This window comes from Ailuropoda melanoleuca, chromosome 9 (genome assembly GCF_002007445.2).
Source record: "Ailuropoda melanoleuca isolate Jingjing chromosome 9, ASM200744v2, whole genome shotgun sequence".
NCBI lineage: Eukaryota > Metazoa > Chordata > Mammalia > Carnivora > Ursidae > Ailuropoda > Ailuropoda melanoleuca.
This window is the reverse complement of record NC_048226.1, coordinates 78,892,101-78,917,498: the sequence shown is the minus strand read 5'-3', so window position 1 is coordinate 78,917,498 and position 25,398 is coordinate 78,892,101. Positions and strand designations below refer to the sequence as shown.

Sequence of the window (25,398 nt, the reverse complement as noted above, 5' to 3'; positions counted from 1 at the left end):
TCCCCCTTCCTTGCTTTATATTTCTCCTTAACATTTATTATCTAACAGTAGTCTAGATTTTTTTATGTACTATTTATTATCTGTGTTGCCTCTCTACCACCTATCACAAGTTTAGCTCACAAGCTTTACGAGGGAAGGGGTATGCATTGCTTACTATTGTATCCCCAGTGCCTAGACCAATGTGCAGCATGCAGAAGCTGCTTAACAAATCACCATTAGGTAATAAGTGAGTAAATAAATATGTGAAAAGAATAAATTTAAAACATACAATGAAAAATCATTTCTAAATGTATATAATGGCAAAATTTAAAAGACCATTTTTAAAGGCTAAAATTAAGATTAGCTTCTTTTTAGTGCACATGAATTTTTTAACCAAGTATCCCCAAAACATATATTGTCCCCCAAAACAAAAGGGGAAAAAAGCAGCACTTCCATTTTATAGATGTTCTTCCGTATGGGTTCATGTGGTGTGTTCAAATTTTTCAAAAGGAAAAGTTTAGAAAGAAGGGTTCTGAGATCTGCACATTTTCTCATCTGACATTTCTTGTAAGACTCCATTTCATTAATAGTTTCATTATGCAGAATTCAGTTATTGTCATTCAGAAAGAGTTTGGAGATATATGCCATTATAGAGTTTGCATGCATAAATAAGCATATTATTAATAATCAATGGCAATTAGCACACAATGCACTTCCCCTTAAATTTAATTATATGCTTGATTTAGAGTGTTTGGGTACTTAATTAAAATAAGAAGGTCCAAATGATACTTAATTCTCACTTATATTCATATTGCAATCCTAATAACTCTAGTCTTCACTCAAACCATGCATAGCTCCTATTAATTTTAATCAGGAGTATGCATGCTCACTGAATAAAGCCTGAAATGCAATTGGATAGGTCACCTCAGGGAAAATTGTCTGCAGTCTGACAGTATGGTATGAGGAAAGAGTCTAGCACAAGCAATTGAACAGAGAAATAATTGTCATAATTGGTTTCAATTAGTTTTTCATAGCTCTTGTGAAGCAATTTCTATTGTGCTATACCATGAGCTATAACCAGTAACAAAACTAGTTAGCATGATTAATAGATGTCAGTGCTTAAAAAAGGTAAAGTACATTCTAAATGTTAAGATCTCAGTGACGATAAATGAACTGAATAACGACGTAAATGCGTTGCTGGGAAACCTTTGCCATTGTGAAATGTGATGTGGTTTGGATAGAATGAAATCAGACACATTCAATGAACTCAAGCCTCATCAATACGGATTTTCTGAGGAGAATGAGTTCATGTGCAGATCCTTTCAGTGTGAAACAAGTGACCATTAAATGAATGTTAAAATGTGGCACTATCTAGAAACTCACAACATAGTTAAAATCATAGTGAGTTCCTATTAATTTGCTTAAGTAGTCCAAATAAATTTCAGTAGTGCCTAGGGTACCAAAGAAGAACCTGAACTAGTAAAAGCGTCTCTGGCCACACACTAGTAAATGGTATCGATAGGATTCAGAGCCGAGTTTCTTTGATTTCATTCCTACAGCACTTTTTTCCCCACTCTATTTCATTTTCTGATGATAAGGTCAACTGCAAGAATGCAGATTAACTGGAACAATCGCCTTTATTTGTTTGTAGTTTTCCTCCACACCTTCAGAGCTGTTCCTTTAGGGAGGAGACATTGAGCAATATTCTGGAAGGATAAAATACTCAGGATTCTTTGTATCCCTTGCTGTCCAAGAGACTCTCAAGACCCTGGTTTTTAATCCCCCACCAGTCCTATCCCTACAAAGATTATTGTCTCAAAATTTTCTTCAATATGGGACTCAGAATTTTTTTCTCAAAGGGAACATAATTCCCACAGGGATTTGAAATAACTTGGATATATCATATTTTCCTAACTTTCCAGTTTTTGGAAATAAGCTAGTTCTTTAACCAAGTAAGTATTGAGAGCCCACTATATCTGAATTAAAGACATTGCGGTTTTAAAGATGCACTTTAAGAACATAGTATCTGCCTTGGTTATGGTCACCAATCAACTACACAATGTTTACACATTAGAAGATAGAGAACATTGTGGAATTAAAAAGGAAAGCAATAAAAGGTAAAATGAGATACCTTAAGACATTAGAATATGTGATCAATGAATATAATGAAAAATAAAATTTTTTGGTTCAAGAGCAAAGGTGATCAACATGGACCGAAGAGTTTAGAAATCTTTATAGAGAAGGTAGGAATTGGTTTAGGTCTCTAAGGGTAGAAACATCTGTATAGGGGTGCCTGGGCGTCTCAGTCAGTTACGTGTCTGCTTTTGTCTCAGGTCATGATCTCCAGGTCCTGGGATCGAGCCCCACATCAGGCTCCCTGTTCAGTGGCGAGTGTGCTTCTCCCTCTCCTTCTGTGATTTCTCTCACTCACTCTCTAATAAATAAATAAAAATATTAAAAATAAAAGAAACATTTATGTAGACATAGAAGCAATAGGAGCTATTTCAAATGTACAAACCTGTGAAGCAAGAATACATATGATATATTGGGAAACAGGGAATATTTGACTGAAATAGAGTAGTTAAGCATAGGGAGATTTTGGAGAAATGTAAATGGGCATGGTTGTGGGGTTTTTAACCATCACGTGGGAAATGGGACTTTCTTCTGTAAGCCAAGCTGGAAGGATTATATGCAGATATGTTGAAAGCATTAACCTATAAACTCTCCAACAGGGTGATAACCTAAAAATGAGGCAGACAGATCAGATAAATTCTGTCAATCTCTACTTCACTCTCTAACTGAAAATGTCAGGAAAAAGGGGTGCCTGGATGGCTTAGTCAGTTGAGCCTTGAACTCTTTGTTTTGGCTCAGGTCATGATCTCAGGGTCATGAGATCGAGCCCTGCCTCTGGCTCTGAGCTCATTGCAGAGTCTGCTTGTCTCTTTCCCTCAGCTCCTTCCCTGGCTCATGCTCTTTCTCTCTCTCTAGATCAATAAATCTTAAAAAAAAAAAAAAAAAAAAAAAGACAATGTCAGGGAAAATAAATACACATTTCTGAGACTTTCTTATAGTGAACGTGAATTAAGTTCCACCAAGGATATACACATTGTGTGAGAAAGAAACACGAAATTTAGGCACAGGCCACTTTCCTGCATAATCTTGCTGTGGGTTTCGTTACCTGTGCTGCTGTTTTACATCACTCTCCAGCATTGTCCAGCTTCCTCTGAGTAAAAAAAAACTTTTCTTTCTGCTGTTTAGAGGTTGGTGTTGAGGCGGCAGTGACTCCAGGTAAACTTAATTCCAGGGGTGGCTTCAAGGGAGCAGTTCCCTTATTGGGCTAATTCTGTATAAATCAAGAGGTCCAGTCTACAACCTGTTCCTGGAAACTATGTTAACTCCCTTTATGCTTTAAAAAATGGTTTTTGTGTCTGGCATTGATGAAATATTTGTACTGGAAGTGGTGCATTAAAAGAAAAGCCTGCAACCTGTGTTACTGTTCTGTGGTCAGGAAGAGCAGTGAGGAAGCACTGTGAACCGCACAGCTGGTGACTGTTCTGTGTGATGGCAAGTGTGGTGATGCACTTGCTGTAACAACGTGGAAGGCAGAGCACTGAGGCTCTAGTTCAAAAGAATGAAGGTAAAGTTGTTAAGGCCTGTGCCTGTTCCCGGCTGCCTTTGACAGCGCTTGACGACACAGACAAGAGCTAAGGCATATGTTGGCCAGTTTTTATTAAAGAGAAATGGAAGGAAATAGAGTCTAAAATTTTGGTGACTTTTGGGTTGGAAAAGCCAGCTTCTTCTGTACAGTAGGGAATAAAAAGGCTTATCAGAATCTCTTATTAAGTTTCTTAGTCAAAGGATGGAGGACAGCCCTTGGGCAGAGATGAGATAAATCATGTTGCATTCCTGCTCAAGCTTATTGCTTCAGATTACTCCAAGGTAGTCCTAATTAAAAAGAGAAGGAGAGAGATGGAAAGCAGGTTGCGGGTGGGTGGAGAGTGGTCACTGGCACATGAAAATAACTAGAAACAAACCAGTTCCTAATAAGTTTTTGGAGGGAGTTTTAGTCAATAAATCCTAGAAGTCATCTTCAAATCCTTTTGATTGTTCAATTCTTAAGGCAATTTTCAAGTACCAAACCTACATTAGCAGATGCAAGATGTAAGCCCTATGTAATCCTAAGGAAACTCTGCTGTACCATACCCACTTCAAATTTTGCCATGTAGAATGTGGACAAGAACTGTTCAACAGGAAATGCCAGGGAACAGCAGAGGACAGCAGAGGACACAGGACAGAGGAGTATCATCTCAAGAACAGTACCAGGGTCTTCCAGGATAGGAGTATCTTCATAATGCCTGTCTAATATGTTCTATTTATTTTCATGACCATTGACTGTGGAATATTTCCTTTTCTTCCCTTATCCACACAAGGATATTTATTTTGACCATCCCTTTTCTGCTCTAACAGGTACTGGTCCACGAGGAACTAGACTTGGCCTTAATAGGGGGGAGAAAAGGCTTTGCATTTCCCAGAAACTTTGGAATTTGAATAGGATGAAGTAATGAGAAGGCGGTTTGTCAGGAGTAAAGGAAAAGGAGGGAAAGTTTCTCCCAGTATCCTCTGTTTGAATTCAAGATAGCCTGGAATTAACGTTTCTGGAAATCCAGTTCTACCAAGTTTACAAATGTAAGGCCCAAGGTGATGACAGAGCAGGAAGATGGAAGAAATTGTGAGTCCTTAAAGACCTGAGGTCAGAGTCTGATCCTTCCCAGCAAGACCAGTCAGAGTTACATAGAGGAATAACTGCTGTCTATTTTAGCCATTACATTATGGGGCTTTACGGGCTGGATTAGCATAACATTGACCCAGGACAGCTAACTTAAAAGCTCTCCAAAGTGTGACCCTAAGATTCATTTCTTAAGTTTCATTCTGTGTTTCCTCCTATGTATGGTATTCTACTTAGGCCATTTAATTTGCACATGACCCTTGACCATATCTTGTACATTTCTCTTTCTTGTCTTTATTCATATGATTTAGTTGACTCTTCTCTTGACTCCTCTCCAAGTAAAATACTTCTCCTTTATTTCATACGGTATTCTTCCTTTTGTATAAATATATAATAGGTAACTTTTAAAAAAATTCAACTATGGAGTCCATTTTATTATTTAATTGCCAGAAGGTCATACTATACATGCTTTATGTTTCCAATTGAGTTATAAGTTCCAAAAGAACAGACACAGTGTCCTCTTTCTTCTGTCCCTTTGACATTTATACTTCAGGCTTCAGTAATTGTTTGGTGATTGATTAATTGCTGAAACACAGTGGCATCTCTCACTCATATTGGATGAATATATAATCCAGTAAATTATCCATAATCAGCTTAACACATCTTTTTAAAGAATTAAATTATCCAAAAGTTTTAATACAGATCCTTGTCCCAATTCTGTCATAGGAGAGGAGAATCTATTCATATTTTTCTATTATTCTGAATCAAGGTCTCAAATGCTACTCGTACAGATGCAGCGTTACTCTATTTTTAGAAACTTTAAAGTGAGGATGGCTGCTAATATGCTTCCATTCTATATTTTTATTTCTTTTGCTTTGTTAAAATTCTGGTAGCTACACAGGCTGTAGCTAGGTTTAAATAATCATAATTTTTTTTAATATATCATGACCTTTCCACCCATCTATTTTAATACATTGTCAGTTTATAAAATAAAATACAGTATTGTTTTTCATCAGTCCAGTTTAGGTGGTAAAATTTGTTTTGTAAACGAAACAAAAAACACAGATATTTGAAATTGAAAGAACACTAGCCTCTTATTCACAGATCCAAAGTACATATCCGGCAACTGCTAGTCTTGTATATTTTGCAATGGATTTACTCCATTGTGTCTGACTGTTATTATTTTTTTAATCTTTAATTATAAGTTTTATTTTATTTTTTATTTTTTAAATGTTTTTTTATTATATTATGTTAGTCACCATACAGTACATCCCTGGTTTTTGATGTAAAGTTCGATGATTCATTAGTTGCATATAACACCCAGTGTACCATGCAATAGTGTCCTCCTTACTACCCATCACCAGCCTGACCGTTATTCTTGATCTGACTCTAAAAACTTTTACCTGTGCTACCTCTGGGCCCTATACACCAATATCAAAACAGAAATGTTACCTAGACAACAAATTTTTATGTGTTTGGTTTTACACTAACTGTTTTACTGCTTCACACTTCCTTCCCTTGGAATTAGAATCAGCCCACCCAAGGATTTACTTTAAGTAAAAAAAAAATAGTGACAATAGATTTTTCTTCTGTTTCTGTTTTTTTTTTTTTTTTTTTTTTTTTTTAAATTTTATTTATTTGACAGAGAGAGAGACAGCCAGCGAGAAAGGGAACACAAGCAGGGGTAGTGGGAGAGGAAGAAGCAGGCTCATAGCGGAGGAGCCTGATGTGGGGCTGGATCCCATAAAGGCGGGATCACGCCCTGAGCCAAAGGCAGACGCTTAACCGCTGTGCCACCCAGGCGCCCCTGTTGCTGTTTAAAATACATTGTAATCTGTGTGCATTCTTCCCTCATCCTAGCCAAATCAATGTAGTAATCTATTTTCTTCTTAGACAGATGAACTGAGACAGTGAGACTGAGATGAACTCTAAGTTCTCCAGCAGCCAATAGTTTGCTTGAATCTTTTTCATTAATTTAAAATAAGATTGATAAAAAATAATGAGTATGCGTCCTTTTGATTGCCAAATCTCAACCTCTTTGAAGCTTCAGGATAACTTTTACAATGGCAAATATGGCCTACTGTTTGCTCCATTTCCAACATCCCCGTGAGAACTGTGGCATGACCAGCAGCTTAGGAACCATGTTCATGCTTAAGAACTGATTTATAGAAGTTAATTAATCTTTCATTAAAAAAACCCAGATTTAAATGGTACAATTATGTAATTTGATCTATAAAATCACATATGCAGCCATTATGGCCTAATGCTTCTTATGACCCAAGGTTAGTTCATAATGTGCCAACAGCTCTCTTCTAGTCTACTGGTTCCACTCTATTTTTTGTCTCTAAACATTTACTCCTACAAACTCTGTGTGATGATCATATTTTATATTTTTCTATTAGAGGAAATAATTAACTGAGCAATCCTTTCTTGCTTGTCAACAGCATACCACAAAATGTGCTAAATTCTTTATACATAAAGATGAATTAGAGTCCTTATTCTCAAGATGCTCACTGTCTAGTGAGGAAGCAAATTAAAAAAAAAATCATTCAGTCATATATACTGAAGTAAAAGTCCATGGGAATAGGATAGATGCAATGGCTGATTCAAAATATTCACATAATGTTTGCTCATCCAGTCTCCAAGTGAATTCTCAAATGACACCATTTATATCCTATGTGAATGAAATGGTTTAGTATCTTTAATAAAAGAACATTTTGTACTGCTAAAAAAAGTTGGAAAATGTATTAGTTGGTTAAGTGCTTTGAAGTCTCAAGATGAGAGAGGTACTAGGTGGTTCAACTTGATGTTATGTTCCCCTAAATTATTTTTAATCATCTGGGAAATAAAATCCTGAGATTAATTTTCTGTAAGAAGTACAAACAACCTGATTTTACTTCCCTTAGTAGATATAATTTTACAGTGTTTTAAAGCATTGTTAATTGATCTCAGCAGGATCATGCTTCATCTATTTGACTGAATAATTATGCAATTCTGTAGTCATGGTATCCGTTATCCTTTCATTTGATTTTCATGCCAATTTTCAAGGTCAGGTTTTCTTCTTGATATTTTCCTAAATATCTTGCCTTTCACAATTATCCATGTGCTCCTAACAAATTGGGGATTTTTTAAAAGCCAAGGTTATTGTAAAGTGTTTATTGGTATAAATCACTCATTTTTTTTTTAATTGCTTAGTAGAGTTTTATTGAATTTCTCCAAGGAAAATGTGATAAAAAAACTCTCTTCTCTTATAGTCCTTGATATACACTGACTTTCAGGATTTAAATTTGTTTCAAAAGTATTTGAAACTTTGTTTTTTAACTTATCTGGACTTTATTAGGATGCAATACATCAGATATCTTTTTATAATCACTGTGCCTGGCATAATGCTTCATATATGATTCCAACTAATAGATGATAGAATTAATCAATGACAGCCATAGGAAGCTTTGTGAATTTGGTTGTACAAATATAATTCAATTATATTGAATTATACCTTGAATTTCAATTATGACCTAGAGAGGAGTAATTGAATTTTACCTTTGACTAAGTTGTTGTTTTTTGACTAATTTTTAAGACATTAGGAATGATCTATGTAGTTAATTAGCATATATTGAAGATATGGCCCTACCTCTAGTAGATCATAACTTAATCACACCTATTTTAGATGTCTCAAATGCAAAATTGATTATAGTAAAAATAAACATGCAATTTGTTGAGCTAATAATAATACGTAACCATATATTACGTACTTGCTCAGCATATAAATGACTTCCATATATTGTTTTATATAGTCATATTAACAGCCTTATAAAGTTGATATCCTTACGTACAAATAGTATGCATACAGTATTCTTGCCTCTCATCTTTTTAATAATTAATTTTCATGGTTCTATTTACCAATTAATCATTTTCAAGATTGAATTACTATTCAATTAGTAAATTCACAAAGTACATATAATACTTATGAAAATCTCTACTCACATGTACAGTTAGAATAGATTTCAGTTATTCTCTCTGAATCAATCCCTTCTCTAGAGCTTATAGCATCTCCTTCAAAAAACATTTAATGACAGAGATAGTTCCTTTTTCTAATCACGAACCTATGCATAGGTTATGTATTAACTACATGAACCTGTCTTTGGACAACCCTTTTGGAATACTTTTTCCAGTTCAGTTTATATCCTACCATACCAATAAAACCTTGCCAAATCTAATAACTTTTAAAGTATTTTGATTCTTACATTTCAAATTTTGAAACTTTTTTTTTAAATCCAGCTCCCTCCTTATCCTATTTCAGATCTCAGTTTAAACCTGACTTTATGAGGAAATTATTTTCAGACCTCCTCTTAATCAAGACTCAGTTTTCTCAGTTATATACTTTCATTATAGCTTGCACATTTCCTTTATCCCACTTGTCATATTATAATTAATGCTATGCAATTACTTGCTAATTGACTTGGTCAATACCAAGTTTATAAATTCCATGAGGGGAGGGCTGTGTTTGTCATTTGCAAAACTATATCCCCTGAGTACTGTTCATATTAGCTGCTTAATAAACACTTGTGAAATGAATATCTGTTTTTCATGGACAACAACATGCGATTGTGAAATAATCAAAGGCTTTTTTTTTTTTTAACGTTAGAGACATTTAGTCTTGAGCTACAAATCTATTTATTAGTTGGGTGAACTTAGGAAAGTTACTTAATCTTTCTGAGTCTCAGTTTCTCTTTCTGTACAACAAGGAAAATCATATATGGCATTGGGTAATTTGTGAGATATAAATAGGAATATGAATGCCTAAGTGCCTAGAAAAGAGGATGATTCATAGCTGATCTCAACAATTAAGGCTATTTATTAACTTTTTCAATTGTATACTCTTAGAAAGCAAGGGAGGTGGTGTTGCTTTAACTGGTACACATCACAGAGCACCAATGTTAACCATAACCCTCAAGAGCTTCTGATTAATAAATTAGTTACTATGTAATTTATAATTATATTTCCTTTCGACTAATATAGAGGAGTGTCAATAAATTCCAACCTCCATTTGGATTTTTATTTATCTTGGATCCTAAGTAATTTTTTGCTTTATCAATTATCCCTCACATTTTAGCATGGTTTATGTTGCCAAAATGCCTTCATATTGTTTGCTGATAATTTCAATATGTCTGAGAAGAGAGGATAAATAAAATACATATATTTCTAGCAAAAAACAGATGAAGTTTAATTTGACTCAATCATTTGGACAGAGCAGTAAACTTATATAAAGGGTCCCTGACATCTTCAGAAACATTTTTTGAGTGTAAAGTCTTCAGACTTGTTTTCCAGTAATTTTCTCAATTCACTGAAGTATTCACTCGAGTATTTCCGTTTTCTTTTTTTTTAAGATTTTATTTACTAGAGAGAGCAAGCCAGAGAGAGAGCAAAAATGGGTAGAGGGGGCAGAGGCAGAAGGAGAAGCAGGGAGCCTGATGTGGAGCTCGATCCCAGGACCCCAGGATCATGACCTCAGCTGAAGGCAGACACTTAACAAAGTGAGCCATGAGCCACCCAGGTGAACCCTTGAGTATTTCTGTTTTATCCACAAACACAATCTCATGGCAGAGATCCTAAGAATAAATTCAAATAAAGCTGCAATACAATTTTTGCATTAAAAAATTGATCATTACTCAAACAGTATCGTGACAATCACTTTAAAGTACTCTATCCAGAACACTCCAATCCCATTTTAATCTTTGCTTTATGTTTGGTTCTATAATTGTTTTATTTTAGTGACCTAAACTTTCCAATCCATCTATGTCATCTGTTGATGAAAGAAGGTAACTGAGTCTGGCAATTCTGCCTTTTAGATGTAATTATTTACTTCAGGAAAACAGTGAAGTGATAAGCAGGGTGTTATTATTTTGTAGATACATTTGGTGAATTAACATGAAAATTCTTTATTGTTTAAATCTCAATTTTCCTTAAGAATGATTTTATAATAAACAAAATCACCACTTATTGTAAAAACCATGTATATTAATGATTAGTTTATATTCTGCTTTACTGAACTTCATTTTCCCCTACAATTCAAACTCTTGATAGCTGGTAGAAACAATGCCTAAAACTTAAACTAATACAGCTAGTTCTATACTGTCATATTAATTAACAAATTCTTTTAAAAATTCACATATGAAGCACTATTTATTTTTTTGAAAATCAAGACTAAAAAGTGAATCAGAATATAGCATTTTTGGGTGATGGGTTATATAATTCTTTCAATTAATAACACATCCTTTGTTGTTAAAATGGACATAGCTTAAGGAGAAGTCCCAAATTAAAGGGTTGGGAGAGGACAAAAAATTGAATCCATGCACACAGGCTGTAGAATTGGGATCTCTTAAACCTGAATGTGAAACAACTTCATAACTGTCTTCATGGATTAGTCAGTCTATAGAGAATGACAGGAAGTTGTTATTTATGAAAGTCAAAAAACAAGGGCAATACAAAGTAGGAATTTCCTGAAGGTGAGAACCAGATATGTTTTAGAATTTTCTTTTTTGAGTTTTATTTTGAAATAGCTGACTTCTTATCTGTCTGCTGACTTAGAAATAATTCAGCCATAAGGCAGGCAATAGATTAGGTAATGTATTAAGATTCCAAACAGTGCCGTTATTCATTTATTGACTCACTTCCTGTGTTTTCCATTTTTGTTTTAGGTACTTTGTTCTGGGTAATGTTTATTTGTTCATTTAAATCAAAGTTAAATCTGAGTATAAGAACTATTTAGAGCTTTCTTCTCTCTTTCTCTTCATCTCTCCACCTAACTGCTTCCTGTGAAATAATTTGGAAACTGCTTTTTCTCCGAGATATATAACTTTATGATAATTGAAGTCCTGACCTTAATTATTTTTTAGGAGGTGAGAGGGAAATGAGTGGATTGATTCTAAGGCCATAAGTGGTAGTTTCATTAAAAGAATTTCCTTTGTTATTACTATATTCAAGGGATTGAATGCTCATTCATTTTATCAAAACTTATTAACCTCATCATCTCTTGCAGCAAACATCTCATCTTTCAATGAAATGAATTTTCCAAAAAAAACTATTTCAAAATAAACTGTACATTTCAAACGTATTTTTAAATAATTACTCAAAATTCACAGACAATAAATATGTTTTAAATTTTGCTGAAAATGAACTTATAAATATGCCTTGGAGAAATAGTAAAGTGAAATATTAGAGATCGTTAACTTGTCTACTGATATTTACAATATTTTACAGATGCTAGTTTATGGTATATCTTTGAATGCAGAGGAAGGTAAAGGAAATTGCCTGTTATTTATAGAAATCATTGATATGTAATTAATATTAGTCATGGGTTTTTTTTTACTGTTTTAGGTTTCACATTCTAAAGTAATTATCCTAAACTAAAAGTAAATGCTTTATTTCTAATACATATACCTCAAGTTCTATAAATCCTCAATACATTTTTCAGTGATTAATCTGACTTAATTTGAAATTTATGACTGATTTTTTCTTTCACTATCTTTGAAAAGTTTATACAGAAAAAATCATGTTTACTTAGGAAACACTCCCAAAAGTACTATAAACCTATTATGGCTAAAAATACAAAATTTCAGCTCTGTATACACTTCTCATTTATAAATGGCCATAGCTTTTGTAAAATTACCTGTACATATTATTTTAGTATTTTTACTTTCTGAAATTGATATTTTCCATATTATAATGGCTTATCGGTATTTGGCTTAATATTAAATATTAACATTGCATGGAACTTACTAACTACATAAATTGGCTGAATATCAAGGCAAAATGGAAACATACTTCATGTTTGTGTTGCATTGGTTTTTTAGCTTTTTATTTTGCAATAATTTCAGACTTTCAGTTAAATTGTGAAAATAGTACAGAGTTCCCCTATACTCTTATCCAGCTTCCCATAATATTAGCATAATTGTCAAAAGTAGGAAATTAACATTTGTATCATACCATCAACTATAGCCTACTCAAACTTCAATACTTTTTAGCTCAGTAATTCATTAGTGTGTATTTGTATTGACAATTATTTATAGTATGAAATAATATAAAGGTAATAGAAAATTTAGAAAATAATATTGGGAAAATCTTTCAATTTAGAAAATAATATTGGGAAAAATAATTCTTTCTTAACTTCATGAAGTTCTGTAGGTTTTGCTATTTCTATATATTTTCTTTCCATTTCTTTTCATTTACAGTGAAATTGGATTTTTCTCTGAAATGAATATTATTTTATTTTTTATAATAATTTTTTTTATTATATTATGTTAGTCACCATACAGTACATCCCTGGTTTTTGATGTAAAGTTCGATGATTCATTAGTTGCGTATAACACCCAGTGCACAATGTAATACGTGCCCTCCTTACTACCCATCACCAGCATCTCTTATATTTGTCTACTTGCATGATTTTTGTATTAGCTAATAAAATAAGGTGATAGATACAATATCCTAACATATTGATCTGTTTAAATCTTCACAACTGTATGCACTTCTTATTATTATATTTTCAGGTTAAACAAATTGGGAATTCTAGCCCAGTCTCTCCAACTTCAGAAATATTTTCATTTCAGTACTGCACTATGTTTTTCTTATTTAAGTGGAAAAAAAATGTTTCTGCCCAAAATGTATGCATATGTTTTCAGAGAAATGCTTTAGAGTTAAGCAGATGCATCATAGTAATGACAGCATATTAATGAAACTTGATTTGCTTATTACTATGTTAGTAGAATATAACTTTGAAGAAGTCATGTAAATGGTGTTATTAATCTTAGCTTTATTATCTGTAAAATAAGTAATGATTTTTAAAATTGCTAGAAAGATTAAATAATATAAAATATTTAAAATTTTCTAATACAAAGAATGAGACCTAAAAGCTTTTTGGTAAAATTTAGTTCCTTTTCCATACTTCTGTGTTATATGTGTTGAGATGGAAGCCATTTCCTTTTATTATGACACTTTCTGAAAGGAAAAGAGAGATCTGTATCTACATATACTTTTTAAAATCTAAAACATCAAAATATGTATTAAAATAACTGTAAATTCTCCCTTTTCCCCCTTTATAGAATTGCAGAGTAGCTCTTGTGGAAACCCAGGAGTCCCACCCAAAGGTGTATTATATGGTACACGGTTTGATGTTGGGGACAAGATCCGCTACAGCTGTGTAACTGGATATATTCTTGATGGCCACCCTCAACTCACCTGTATAGCCAATTCAGTGAATACAGCCTCATGGGATTTTCCTGTTCCCATCTGCAGAGGTAAAGCAAAAATATTTATTTTTATGCTGATTGAATATTTGTTTGACACAATGAAAACATTTTAAAAGTGAGAGTTGTAATCCAACAGTATATTTGCAAAATGTGTTCGGCACTTGGTGTTTATTCCTATTATAAAATTTAAAGCTTAAGAGAAGTATGTATGTTTATGTATATGTATGCTACATAAGTTTAGAAAAAATGCTTGTCAAAATAAGACATTACTTGTGAAATGAAACAGTTCAATATATCTCTATATACATATTTATGCATTGTACATAAATGTATTTTTGTATTTATATTAGAAAAACATGAAGTTTATGATGTGTAGAAATTTAATTGTCAAAGTCATAATTTTGTTTACATTTTGAAGTATTGATTGAATCTGTGAATCTTTTAAAGATATCTGGTGGAAGAGTTAGCTTGGGAATTTGTGAAATGAGAATGCTATATAGTTCATTTAATTGATACTGATAAAATTATTTGTATTATGGGGAAAGCAGTAATACTCTAATGTGGACAAAGTTTCAAAGTACAGTGCCTAAAAGATAGAACATGTTCAGTGGAAGCTGAATTCATGGATACATTTTGCCCACGGAAATTTCAGAGACCTTTATCGTTTTCTGTGTGCTTACTTTTCTAACAAAGAGAGAGATAAATGAGTTGTGTCTCTTTTATCTTTTGGCATTTGCTTCCTGTATGAATGGGAGGTAGGAATGTCCAAGCACTGATCTCAGTTACTTTGTAGCTTCCTCTCGGACATGTGGCTGCAAGTACATGCAGGAAAAGCCCCTGAAAATCAGACATAGCTAATTATTTCTGCTTTGACAACGACCACAGGAGTGACTTCTGGCAAATCATATCAACTCTTTCAGATTCTTTTATCTCACTTAACCAGTGAGAAAGAAAAGAACAACAACAACAACAACAACAACTATTCCATTTGTTGTGAAGATTAAGGAAGAAAACCTATACCTGCCACGCCAATATTGGCATTCTTTCAGTGTTAGCTAGCTACCTTTGAGGCTACTGCGGTTTCTACTCATACTGCTGCCTTGACTGCTGCTATTTCTAAGTACTATTAGCTACCATTTATTTGAACACTTAGAACACCATTTGGATGCTATAGTGTACTAAGAAATTTATAAGTATAGTCACTTTTAAATTTTCATTACAAAACTGAAGTGCAAAAATTTTGGAATAACTGCTGAAGTTTATTCAGTAAATGTCAATAGCTATAAAGAGTCAGATTTTACTCTCCTTGCAAGTTAAATTTCTCTGCCACAGTTTCTTGGGTGATGATAGAAGATCCCAGTCTTTTGGGTCAGAAATAGAGGAGAATTTATTATTCACAGAAGTGTCAGCAGCCGGAGTATTAACATTTGTGGCAGTTCTCTAAGCCCTGATTCTCATAGAATGATATGAAGAGTATGAGGTTCCTGCACACATCATAGGTGGTATTATAGGAGAAAAACCATGAGCTTAGGGGAATGGAATCCTTGGTAAATGATCGTGTTTGCCCTTTGCTCTGGAGGGCATCCCAATCTCTATCCCCTCAAGCTTATAGGCAAACTTGTCTTTTACTCTGGTGGAAGACACTGTCCTCTGAAACTATTTGTTGTACAAACATCTTTGAAAAGATAGTTTAGTAAGAAAAGCAGAAGGGCAGTTGGAATCTCTGCTTACAAGATGTGAAGAAATGTTAGAGCCCATGGAGAAATTTCTCTCAGTTTGGGGTGTGGTGGGGATGCTAGATTTGAACCCATTCTGTTTGTTGCAGAGCCCAAGCTGTGTTACCCTTTTGACACTTCACCAAAATAATTTTCATTTCTCTTCAGAAGTATTTTATTATAAGAAAAGAAATGGAGTTTTACATTTGAAACAGTCAAAAGACTGTAATCATTCTTTCAAAGCATAAAATTTCTGAAATCAAAAGGACTTATTAAGGTTCATAAAACCAAGAAGCATTTTTAAGAGATTTCAGTGGAGCACTACCAGTACTACCTGAATATTATTCCTGTTTTTGGGCTCCTTCTTCATCTCACTTCAGATAAGAACCTGTGGAACCAGGAAGATCTGAGTCTAAATATCAGATGTGCCCCTAATGACTAGGGCCTTTGAGCAAAAAGTATATTAATTTTGGAAACTATTTTTAGCTCTAATAGGATGAAGAGATGGAAATACTAACATCAGTGCTGTTAGAGTTAATATAACTCTAGCATATGTAAAGTACCAGATACCTACTAAACTATTACTTATGCTAGCTTTGTCTACCCAATTTTCCTTAGCACTTCTTACCCATCTCCTCCCTAAAGAAAAGAATTACAGTCAACAAAAAGTGGGTGGATAATATCCATTATCTTATATCCAAGTCTAACCCTAAAACCAAACTTCTGTCTTGTTACTGCAGTTTTGTTTTCCCAGAGTATGTACTCTACTTCTCACCCCTGAATTTCTTCAGGCTTATTTGCTTTGACTTCCATTTTAACCTCTATGATTTTAATCTATCAAAAAAAATATGATATCCACTATTTCTGGATATTCTGCCTGCTCAACTTCAATATGCTAAGCTTACCTTTTCTTCTCTTTAACAGTGATACCAGTATAAATTTACTCATTCACTCATCTATTTATTAGGGCTATATCCTGTATAAAGCATTATTTTGTGTACTGAAAATTCAAAGATGATTAAGAAACAGGTCTTGCCTTTAAGAAGGCAGTTCTAGTGGGTCTGATCATTATGTAATCAGATAATTACAAGGACGTGTGATAATTACTGTAATATCAGTATCTGTAGAGTGTGTTAGACACCTTGATAAGGACGAGCTTAATTTCTCTCAGTTGAATGGAAGAAAGTTCAGGTAGGGACAACACTTTAAGAGAAAATTTCACAAAGGACTGGCTAAAAATAAAAACTATATAGAGCAAGAACGTTTTCAGTGAGGCAATAATTTTCTTTCTAGCCTTAAGAGTATTTCTGGTGTGTTACTAGTATTCACTGGCTAAAGGTAGAGTCTATGAAGTCAGGCTTCATAGAGCACATGATCTAATTTTCTAATTAGATTTATCTCCCATTAAGCATTTTTTTTTTAAAGTTAGAGAATAGGGGAATAGAGTATTTGGATTTTGTGTGGTTGTCAAAAAGAAAAGATAGACTATTTAGACCATGGCATCCCTCCTCTACTCTTTGCCACTTGATAGCATACTGATTCTTTAATTTATAACTTTGCAGGGGGCTGATAACCCTGTAATGATCTGTTTATTGCTTTCCCTGGAGTTTACATAGTGTCCTTCCTTGATGAAACCCTTGCTTTTAGAGAATTCTTTTGATGCTTCCTAACAATGATAGTTTAATTAAGAAAAACGAATGCCACGTCAACCTAGAGAGTATGGTGCAAAGATTTTTGTGTTTGTTCACAAGCAGGATGTATTTTATCAACACTATCTGCTAGTATTTGAAAAAGACAACCAACTGCCTGGTGCTAGGCAGTAGTCTAGAAAAAGTGAAAGTGAATTCCTATGCTGTAGGTCTGGATTGGAAATGCCTGGGCCACGTGCCTTTTCTTTACTCCCTCCTTTGATAGACATTTCTATGACATTTATTCCCAGTGAGTTGAGATGTGGCCCCAGAGTCCTTCTCAACTCAGTGCTCCCAACATTCCTTACTAATTAAGAGCAGTTGGCAGACAAGGTGAAATGGATATGCTATTCCTAAATTAAACGTTCTAAAATTCATAATGATATCCTATATTCAGAATGACATTTTGATATATGCACCCCAGGGCAAACTAATAAAACTGTTTGTAAAAGTTACACATGAACCTAAACGTTGGTCTGCAAAAAGTCAAATCATTTGATGGAATAATTAACCTATTAAGATATAAGTCATCAATCATAGAATATTTAAGGTTGTATTAAGATGAATTCTAGATTAATTAAAGAAAAATTTAAAAGGTGTTATATTTAAAAAAAGTGTTCTATTTTCTTATTTGACTATATTTATAGCCCAAAGTAAAGATCTTAGAATTCATAGGGGTTTCAGGGAAAGCAATGATCAATGAAGGGATATGATGTTGTCAAATGCTGACGAAGTTTATTTTGATCTGACAGGTGAGATCCTTTTGGGGGAAGGCTTCTATGTTAGTGATGTAGATTTCATAGAGTCAATTGGTGTCATGTGACCTGAACCAAATATTCTACAGGACAGATAAGCAAAAGGGCTGATGAGGGAACTGTCTCTTCTGACAAAGCAAAAGAAATTGCCATTAGCTACATCAGCAATGAGGAATGAGAAGTATCTTCCAAGTTTTATTCTTGGGAATAAGAAAGCCTTCCATGGCAATGTGGTAAAGAAAACAGTTGATGGAAAGAAGAGCAGCAGCTTGTTTTGTCAGAATATAACTTTATTCTTCTACTTGAAACCTTCATCAATAATTCTGGATCAAAATGTGTTACCCAAACATGGAATTAGGAAGAACAATTAGAGGTAATGGAGAAGGGGGTAGAGGAGGGAAGATTTAGTCAGGTGTTTCTACATGAGAATTATACCAAAGCCTTCCACAGAAATAGTGATTTCAGATCAAAGTTAAAAGTAAAACAAACAGCCAAAAACAAACAAACAAAAAACAAAACCCCAAACACCTACTGGTAGAGAGTGTTGATAAGAAGTAATGCTTGTAAAGGATATATTGTGAGGCTAGTGGAAGGATGTTCAATGTGTTTATATGTTCCCTTGCTCAGTATTAGAAAACAGAAAATGCCGTTTATTCTATGTATTTGCCCTGATTACACACTTGTGCATGTGTAAATGCTGAGACATGATATTCAGAAATATGATGCTACATTAATAATAGGTCTGGTTATTGATAAAACCTAAGTACAAAAATAATTATATATGAAAACTGGAAAATAATTTATTAAGTTGAGAACAAAATACATAAATAACTTAGTGTCATGCTTCTATTCATTTCTATATAGTGCTTAAACATAATACTGAGCTACAAATTGAAAAATGAAAATATTTTCTAATACGAGATTTTCTGTGCTAGATCAAAACAGAGTCCAATATTTTTTTTAATTCCCTATAACATTACTTTTTAAGATTTTTTTTCTTTTGAAGCTAAAATCTTTAGTCCTCCTTTTAACATTTGAAAACCTAGTAAATTCTCTTCTTTTTTCTTGAATCCATTCCCAAAGGAGAGAATGTTTTATTGTAACTCCCTGAGTCATAGAAAGAGTAGTGTTAGTGATAAATTGCTCTATGCAAAAGAAAAAAAAGAAATTAAATTCACTGTTGAATATCAAAATGTCATGGGCCACACCATGCATTAAGTATTCTTTTTGAAAATTGGGGCTTTTATGGTTTAATTTAGTTGATTTCCAAAGATGTTATTGTATTGTATTTCATGATTGGTTGATTGATTTAGAGAGCACAAGCACGTGAGCAATGGGGGTGGAGGGGCAGAGGCAGGAGGAGAGAGAGAATCTTAAGCAGGCTCCATGCCCAGTGCAGAGCCTGAGGCGGGGCTGTATCACATGATGCTGAAGTCATGACCTAAGCCAGAATCAAGAGTCAGTTGCTTAACTGACTGAGCCACCAGTTGCCCCCTCCAAAGATGTTATTTTAAAATATTGTCTCAGAAAATATTTTAGCAGACCTAGTTTCTCCACCACACTTGCCATTATTATCCGAGCAACATTATTTGGGCACCACATCTTGCTTTTATTAGCCCTGTCATTTCACCTAAAGCGGTCTGGTCCCTTTGTGTGAACTGCTATATTTGACAGTCATGAGGAAAATATTTTTAGTATGCCTTTTAATAAACAAGGAAGTTACGCATGTATTACGTGGTAATGGGCTTATACTATTACCTCAAAGACTGCCAAGCCACAAGGAAAAACTTGCAAGAGTCCAGGTCACTTGCTACTTCATCTCTCCCTGGAAAATGTAGGCTTTTGCATCAGCTGATCAGGCCAGCACTCAGTCGCCCTCTCATGTACTCTAATCTTGTCCTGAAAAGTCCATTTGTGTGATAAAATGCTGAAAATGTCCTGATTAAAATACTAGTATGATGGAGCAAAGGACACACGATTTGTCTTTGAGGGCATAAGATCTGCGAGCTGATTTGCCGTCCTGCTATGTACTACCTGAGTGTGTTGTTTCTTATGTCAGAAATTGAAAATATTTTTACCTATCTTAGGAAACTGTGAATGTTAGAGATTAGCTTAAACGACATAATATTTAAAAATATTTGTGCAATGTCTAGCACATAAAAGTTACTAAAAACTTGCAAGTTGTTTCAAATACTAAAAAATGTAATTTAAAAAATATTGTAGACATAATAGCTATCACTTGTGTTATATATGTATTCAATATATTTAAAAATACCTGTTGACAGTTAAACATGTACCTACAGCTCTGATATAATGGAGAATACTTTTCAAGATAACAGTAAAAATTTCTGTGAAGAGTGGATTCTGGACTAATATAATAAAAGCCTTGCTTGCTTTACATCTCTGCTACTGAGAAGGTATAGAAACTTTATCTACTTATTTAGTTTTTCAGATCTTAGTTTTCCCATATGTATAATAGGGGAAGTCCTCACTACTTTATAGTATTATGATGAGGATCATATTAGGGAATGTATATAGCATGCCTAATCTGTAATAATCAATAAGTAGCAATTAATTTCTATCATTATCAAAACAGGTATTTGAAAACCAATAACATTAGAGAATGGATATGTCTTGGACCATATAGGCAGTGGAATTAATTTTTACCAGAGTTGCAGTGGTTAAGGGGAATTTTAAGCCCCACATTAACCTAGAAAATTAGGTTGGGATCAGCAAGTAATATACATCAGTGATGAAAATGTTTCTCAAGGGCAACAGCATTTCTGAGGCATTCATTTCTAGAAGTTCTCACATTTGATATATATTCAATAACTAACCTGATATATATTAAGAAGTCATTATTCACAGGCCACAATGCTAAGTGCAGTGATGGATGAAACAGCCCAGGACTCGTGAAACTCATAATCTATTGGATATGGGATCTTTTATTTGTAAGATGATCTATTTGGTGACCTGGAAAAGATAGAACGGCATTCTTGTGTAAGCAATAGGTGCTGGCTTTCCAAGTGTTTCTGATATTTAGAGAAGAAAATCAGGATCTTGTATTCGGTAAGAATGTAATTGTCCTGTTCCCTGCTACTGCAACTAATAGTAAGCTGTTACTTTAACATTCAACTCACATATTATTTTCCCCATATGGTATTAGCATGTTGTGTCTTTCTCCATTCAGGAGGCTATGCCCCCCCCTTTCCACCCTCTATAAGATAATTCAAACATTTTTGTGGCTTTACTCAGTTGTCCAAGTTTTTTGTTTCTTCATCTGCCATTCTTATTATAAACAAATTCATGTTCTTTGCCAACAAAGAACTGTATTTTTTTTTTGTATTAGAGGTTATGATAATATATTGTTAATTTGCAGTAGTTTGGTTCTTTTTCTTTAATGGAATGATTTCCATTTCTTTCTCTTTCTGTACGATTCTTAGAAAAATGCCAACAATGTGTATTTTGACAATCAAAGGAAAAAGTGAATTTCCTTTTATGTGACTGAGTCTTCAGATGTTTATGCCTGTTTGGTAGAATTTTGAGCCATACACTTCCATGGAAGTTTTGTTTACTTGGAGTTTTTGTCGACTTGTTTTGACAAACAACAATTTAAAATATTCTAAGTGAAACATCTTAATTATTTGAGGAAAGTGTATATTTTTGAAGAAGCTACGTCAAATAGTTCCATTTTTTTTGCTCCCAAAATAAAAACAGGACTTTAAAAGCATTAAGCAGTACTCATTTCCAACACTTATCTACATTTCAAAACATGTAGAAAGATAGAAAATTATATTATCTTGGTGTCTGCAAAGCGTTCATATGATTATATGGGCTCATAACTTAAAGAAAAAATGATGGAGTGTGCTTAGCCAAAAATATGTTGACAGCTTCAGAATTTCCTGTGGTGAAATAGACTGTTCCGTGCGTAAGAACCTGTAATGTCATACTAGGATTTAAGCTCAGTGAACCACAGTGATGGCCATTTGGCATTCTGTTACTCTAAGCTACCTCAAGTCAAAATTTAAGGCAAAATAATTTTGGATAAAGGAGGAAAGGGAATGGAAGCCCATCAAAGACATTGAATAATGCCACAGGACATATTTTAGTAGATTAGCTTGATATGAAAATTCTCTGTTTTTTTGAGCTAAGAAAGCCCAGTAGTAAGAGTTTTTATAAAGTTATTCTGGAAGGACACTTTACACATTTTTGGTCTTAAGCTCTATGTCCCCTGTTACAGTTTTATCAGTCACTCGCTTAGTAATTTATGTTTAGGGTATGTCTGGTTGAGCCATTCAATGATGAAAGATCTTACATATAGTTACTAGCGGAGAACAAAATGAAATTCTGAAACTTGAATGCCTTCAAAAACTCTACTTTTTTGGTCTATTGTTTTAATGTGCGTGAATTCTAAAATCTTTCTATAGTCACTTTCCTTCGGCTTTTCCCAAATATAAATCTGACCCCACAGAACAGAAATAATTTTATTTTTACTATAAAAGTCTTAAGTATGTAAAACTGGCATTGAGTATCTTAAATTTTTAGGGAGTCTTGAAAAAAAATAAGTGTTTTGTCTATTATTTTTGTTCTCATATTTATGTCACTAATTCCTTTTGTCTTGACCAATGCAATTTTCTCTTATTTACTGATCCTTGTTTTTGGGGTTATCACAACATTCAAACTAAGTTAAAATATTAAGATCATTTATTTAAACTTGTATTTAATTTTTAACTAATTAAAAAAAACAATGCAGCATTAAAAACATGATACACATAGCAGACAAATTAAATGCAAACAAGGATAGCTATGTTAAGAGAAAATTTTAGAGGAATGAGATGAAACCAGGAGCAAGGTTAATTTACAAAGATCATGTTCTGTATTCTTACATATTTGTTAGAATCAGCATTAAGTTTGATTTTAATCTATCTGGGAACCTAAACAAATTGGGAAAACATGATTACTTCATAGTCTCACAAAGTAAAAACAATTTGTGATGGAAAACCTAACTTTCAAAGTAGAGTAAGAAACTTCTTACGCAGTACATCATAAGGAAAAAATAATTTAATGATCCATGTCCTTTATGATATCTGTAAATTTGAACTCAGAGAAAGAACTTTCCAGGGTTGCATCAGATTTTTTTCTGATATAAAATGAGTCTTTGCTATGGAAAAGATCAAGGACCATATTCCTAGAATCAAAACACACATGCCTGACATCACTGCCCAATAAGAGTGATCTATAAATCTATAGATTTAGTTCTAACTGAATTTTTTTCTTATTTTTAAAATTTGAATCTCTTTGTTACTTTATAAATTTGGAATTTGGCCACTGAGAACAGAGCCAAAAGGACAATGTTTCTGCATTAATATGATGTTAATTTAAAAAAAATTTTTTTCTTTGAATAGGTGCTTAATTTCCAGAATAATTTGGTTTTTGTATTTACACCTTTTACACAGAAAATTCAATACGATATAGCCTTTAAAGACTTCATGCTTAGTATTAATTTGTAAGTACTTATTTGTAAATACTGTATAAGTTATTCCAGAATTTCTGAAAATGTATGATTGCAATCTCATAACCTTTTCTAGAATGACTCTTGGTGCTGAATTTTTGTATCTACAATTTAAAATGCTGAGAAACAAACTGAGGGCTTCAGAGGGGGGGGTGGGGGAATGGGATAGGCTGGTGATGGGTAGTAAGGAGGGCACGTATTGCATGGTGCACTGGGTGTTATGCGCAACTAATGAATCATTGAACTTTACATCAGAAACCAGGGATGTACTGTACGGTGACTAACATAATATAATAAAAATTAAAAAATAAAAAAATAAAAGGAAAAAAATGAAATGCTGATTCTAAACAATGGTAATGAGGTCATTGTTAATTTAATTGCATATTTAGAATATTATCACATTACAAAGTATCATGCCTCAATAAAAATACTGGGCATGTCATTGCTATGTCCCTAAATTTCATTCAAACACCTAATTTGATGGTTGCAATGTTAATAATAAGACATGAAAATTATAGCAACATATTTTCCTATTAAAGGTGAGATAACATCTTTGTATTTAAATTCACTTAACAAATGCCTATTGATTCACAGTGATAGAAAAAGGGTACACAACAGTTACGAATTTTAGAGATCTTATAATGTCTAGGATGTACACATAAATAACTACGTAGTATAGTATAGATAGCCCCTTCTACCGCATCTCCCAAGAAAGGTACAAATAATATGTAGCGGCAATTGAGGACTTGTCTTGGTGAAAAATTAATCTTGATGGAGACTTGAAAAATAAGTGATAATATGATAATATATTGTATTATTTCCTTTTTGTCTCATAATAATTAATGAATACTTTCTTTGGGTCAGAGATAGTTTTGAAATCTACCTGTAATAACCCATTTAGTCTTCATACTTATGCTTTACAGAATGATTACTATCCGAATCTCCATTATATAGATAGGGAAACTAAAGCACAATGTGGTTAAGAAAATTTCTCAAGATTGCATAGCTAGTAAAAGGCAGAGCTAGGATTTGAATTCAAGCAACTTGGCTCAAATACCATTTTCTTAACCTCTGTACTATACTCTCTTCCCCACTGTCTTGATTATAAAACTTTTTCTTTCCACTTTTTATTTAATTTTAGCCAATGTAATTGCTTAACATTTTTCATTAAATTAAGTCTAACTAACCACACAAAGAGTCTTAATTTTATAACAATCTACTGTGTTAAGATACTGCCTTATTCCTCTACTCATTTCAACTAAACATTTATTAATAATAGTCTTTCCTTGTTTCTTTGTTCTTTACCAAATACTTTTTTTAAGCTTTCAAGCTGTTTCAATGGGTAAAAATAGAGAAAGCACTTTCCAGGGCTAGGGAGCAAATGTATTTAGTCATATATAATGTGCATAGTCATGTGCATGTTTGTAGCTACGGTGATGTAACACATCACTTGGGGAGACTAAAAATGAATTGACTTTGACTAGTGGAGACAGATGTAGAAGGGAGGAGAGATTACAATTTCAACTGAAAACATTGGTCGAAATCATCTTTTGGAGCATTTTGAAGTCTAAAGAGCTTGAAACTTATCCTCTAGGCAGGTGTAAGCCATTAAGTATATTTGAAAGTGTGATGTCAGGCATTTTTTTTTTTTAAAAGATAGCAACTGCTGTTCATGTAAAATTACCCATCATAAGTGAGAGACCATTAGCAATGGGCAGAAGGTTTGTGTCCTCCATTTTGCACACACAAAAACATTTGCACAGAAGTGGAAGATAATT

General features: G+C 33.5%; 1 protein-coding gene across 1 annotated transcript in view; it reads left to right on the top strand.

Moving 5' to 3' along the window:
- The window catches only part of CSMD3 (CUB and Sushi multiple domains 3), a 1,149,842-nt gene that overhangs the window by 286,172 nt on the left and 838,272 nt on the right, over positions 1-25,398 (top strand). Inside the window, 1 exon segment of the mRNA XM_034668518.1 lies at positions 13,804-13,998. Coding sequence (XP_034524409.1) covers positions 13,804-13,998 — 195 coding nt within the window.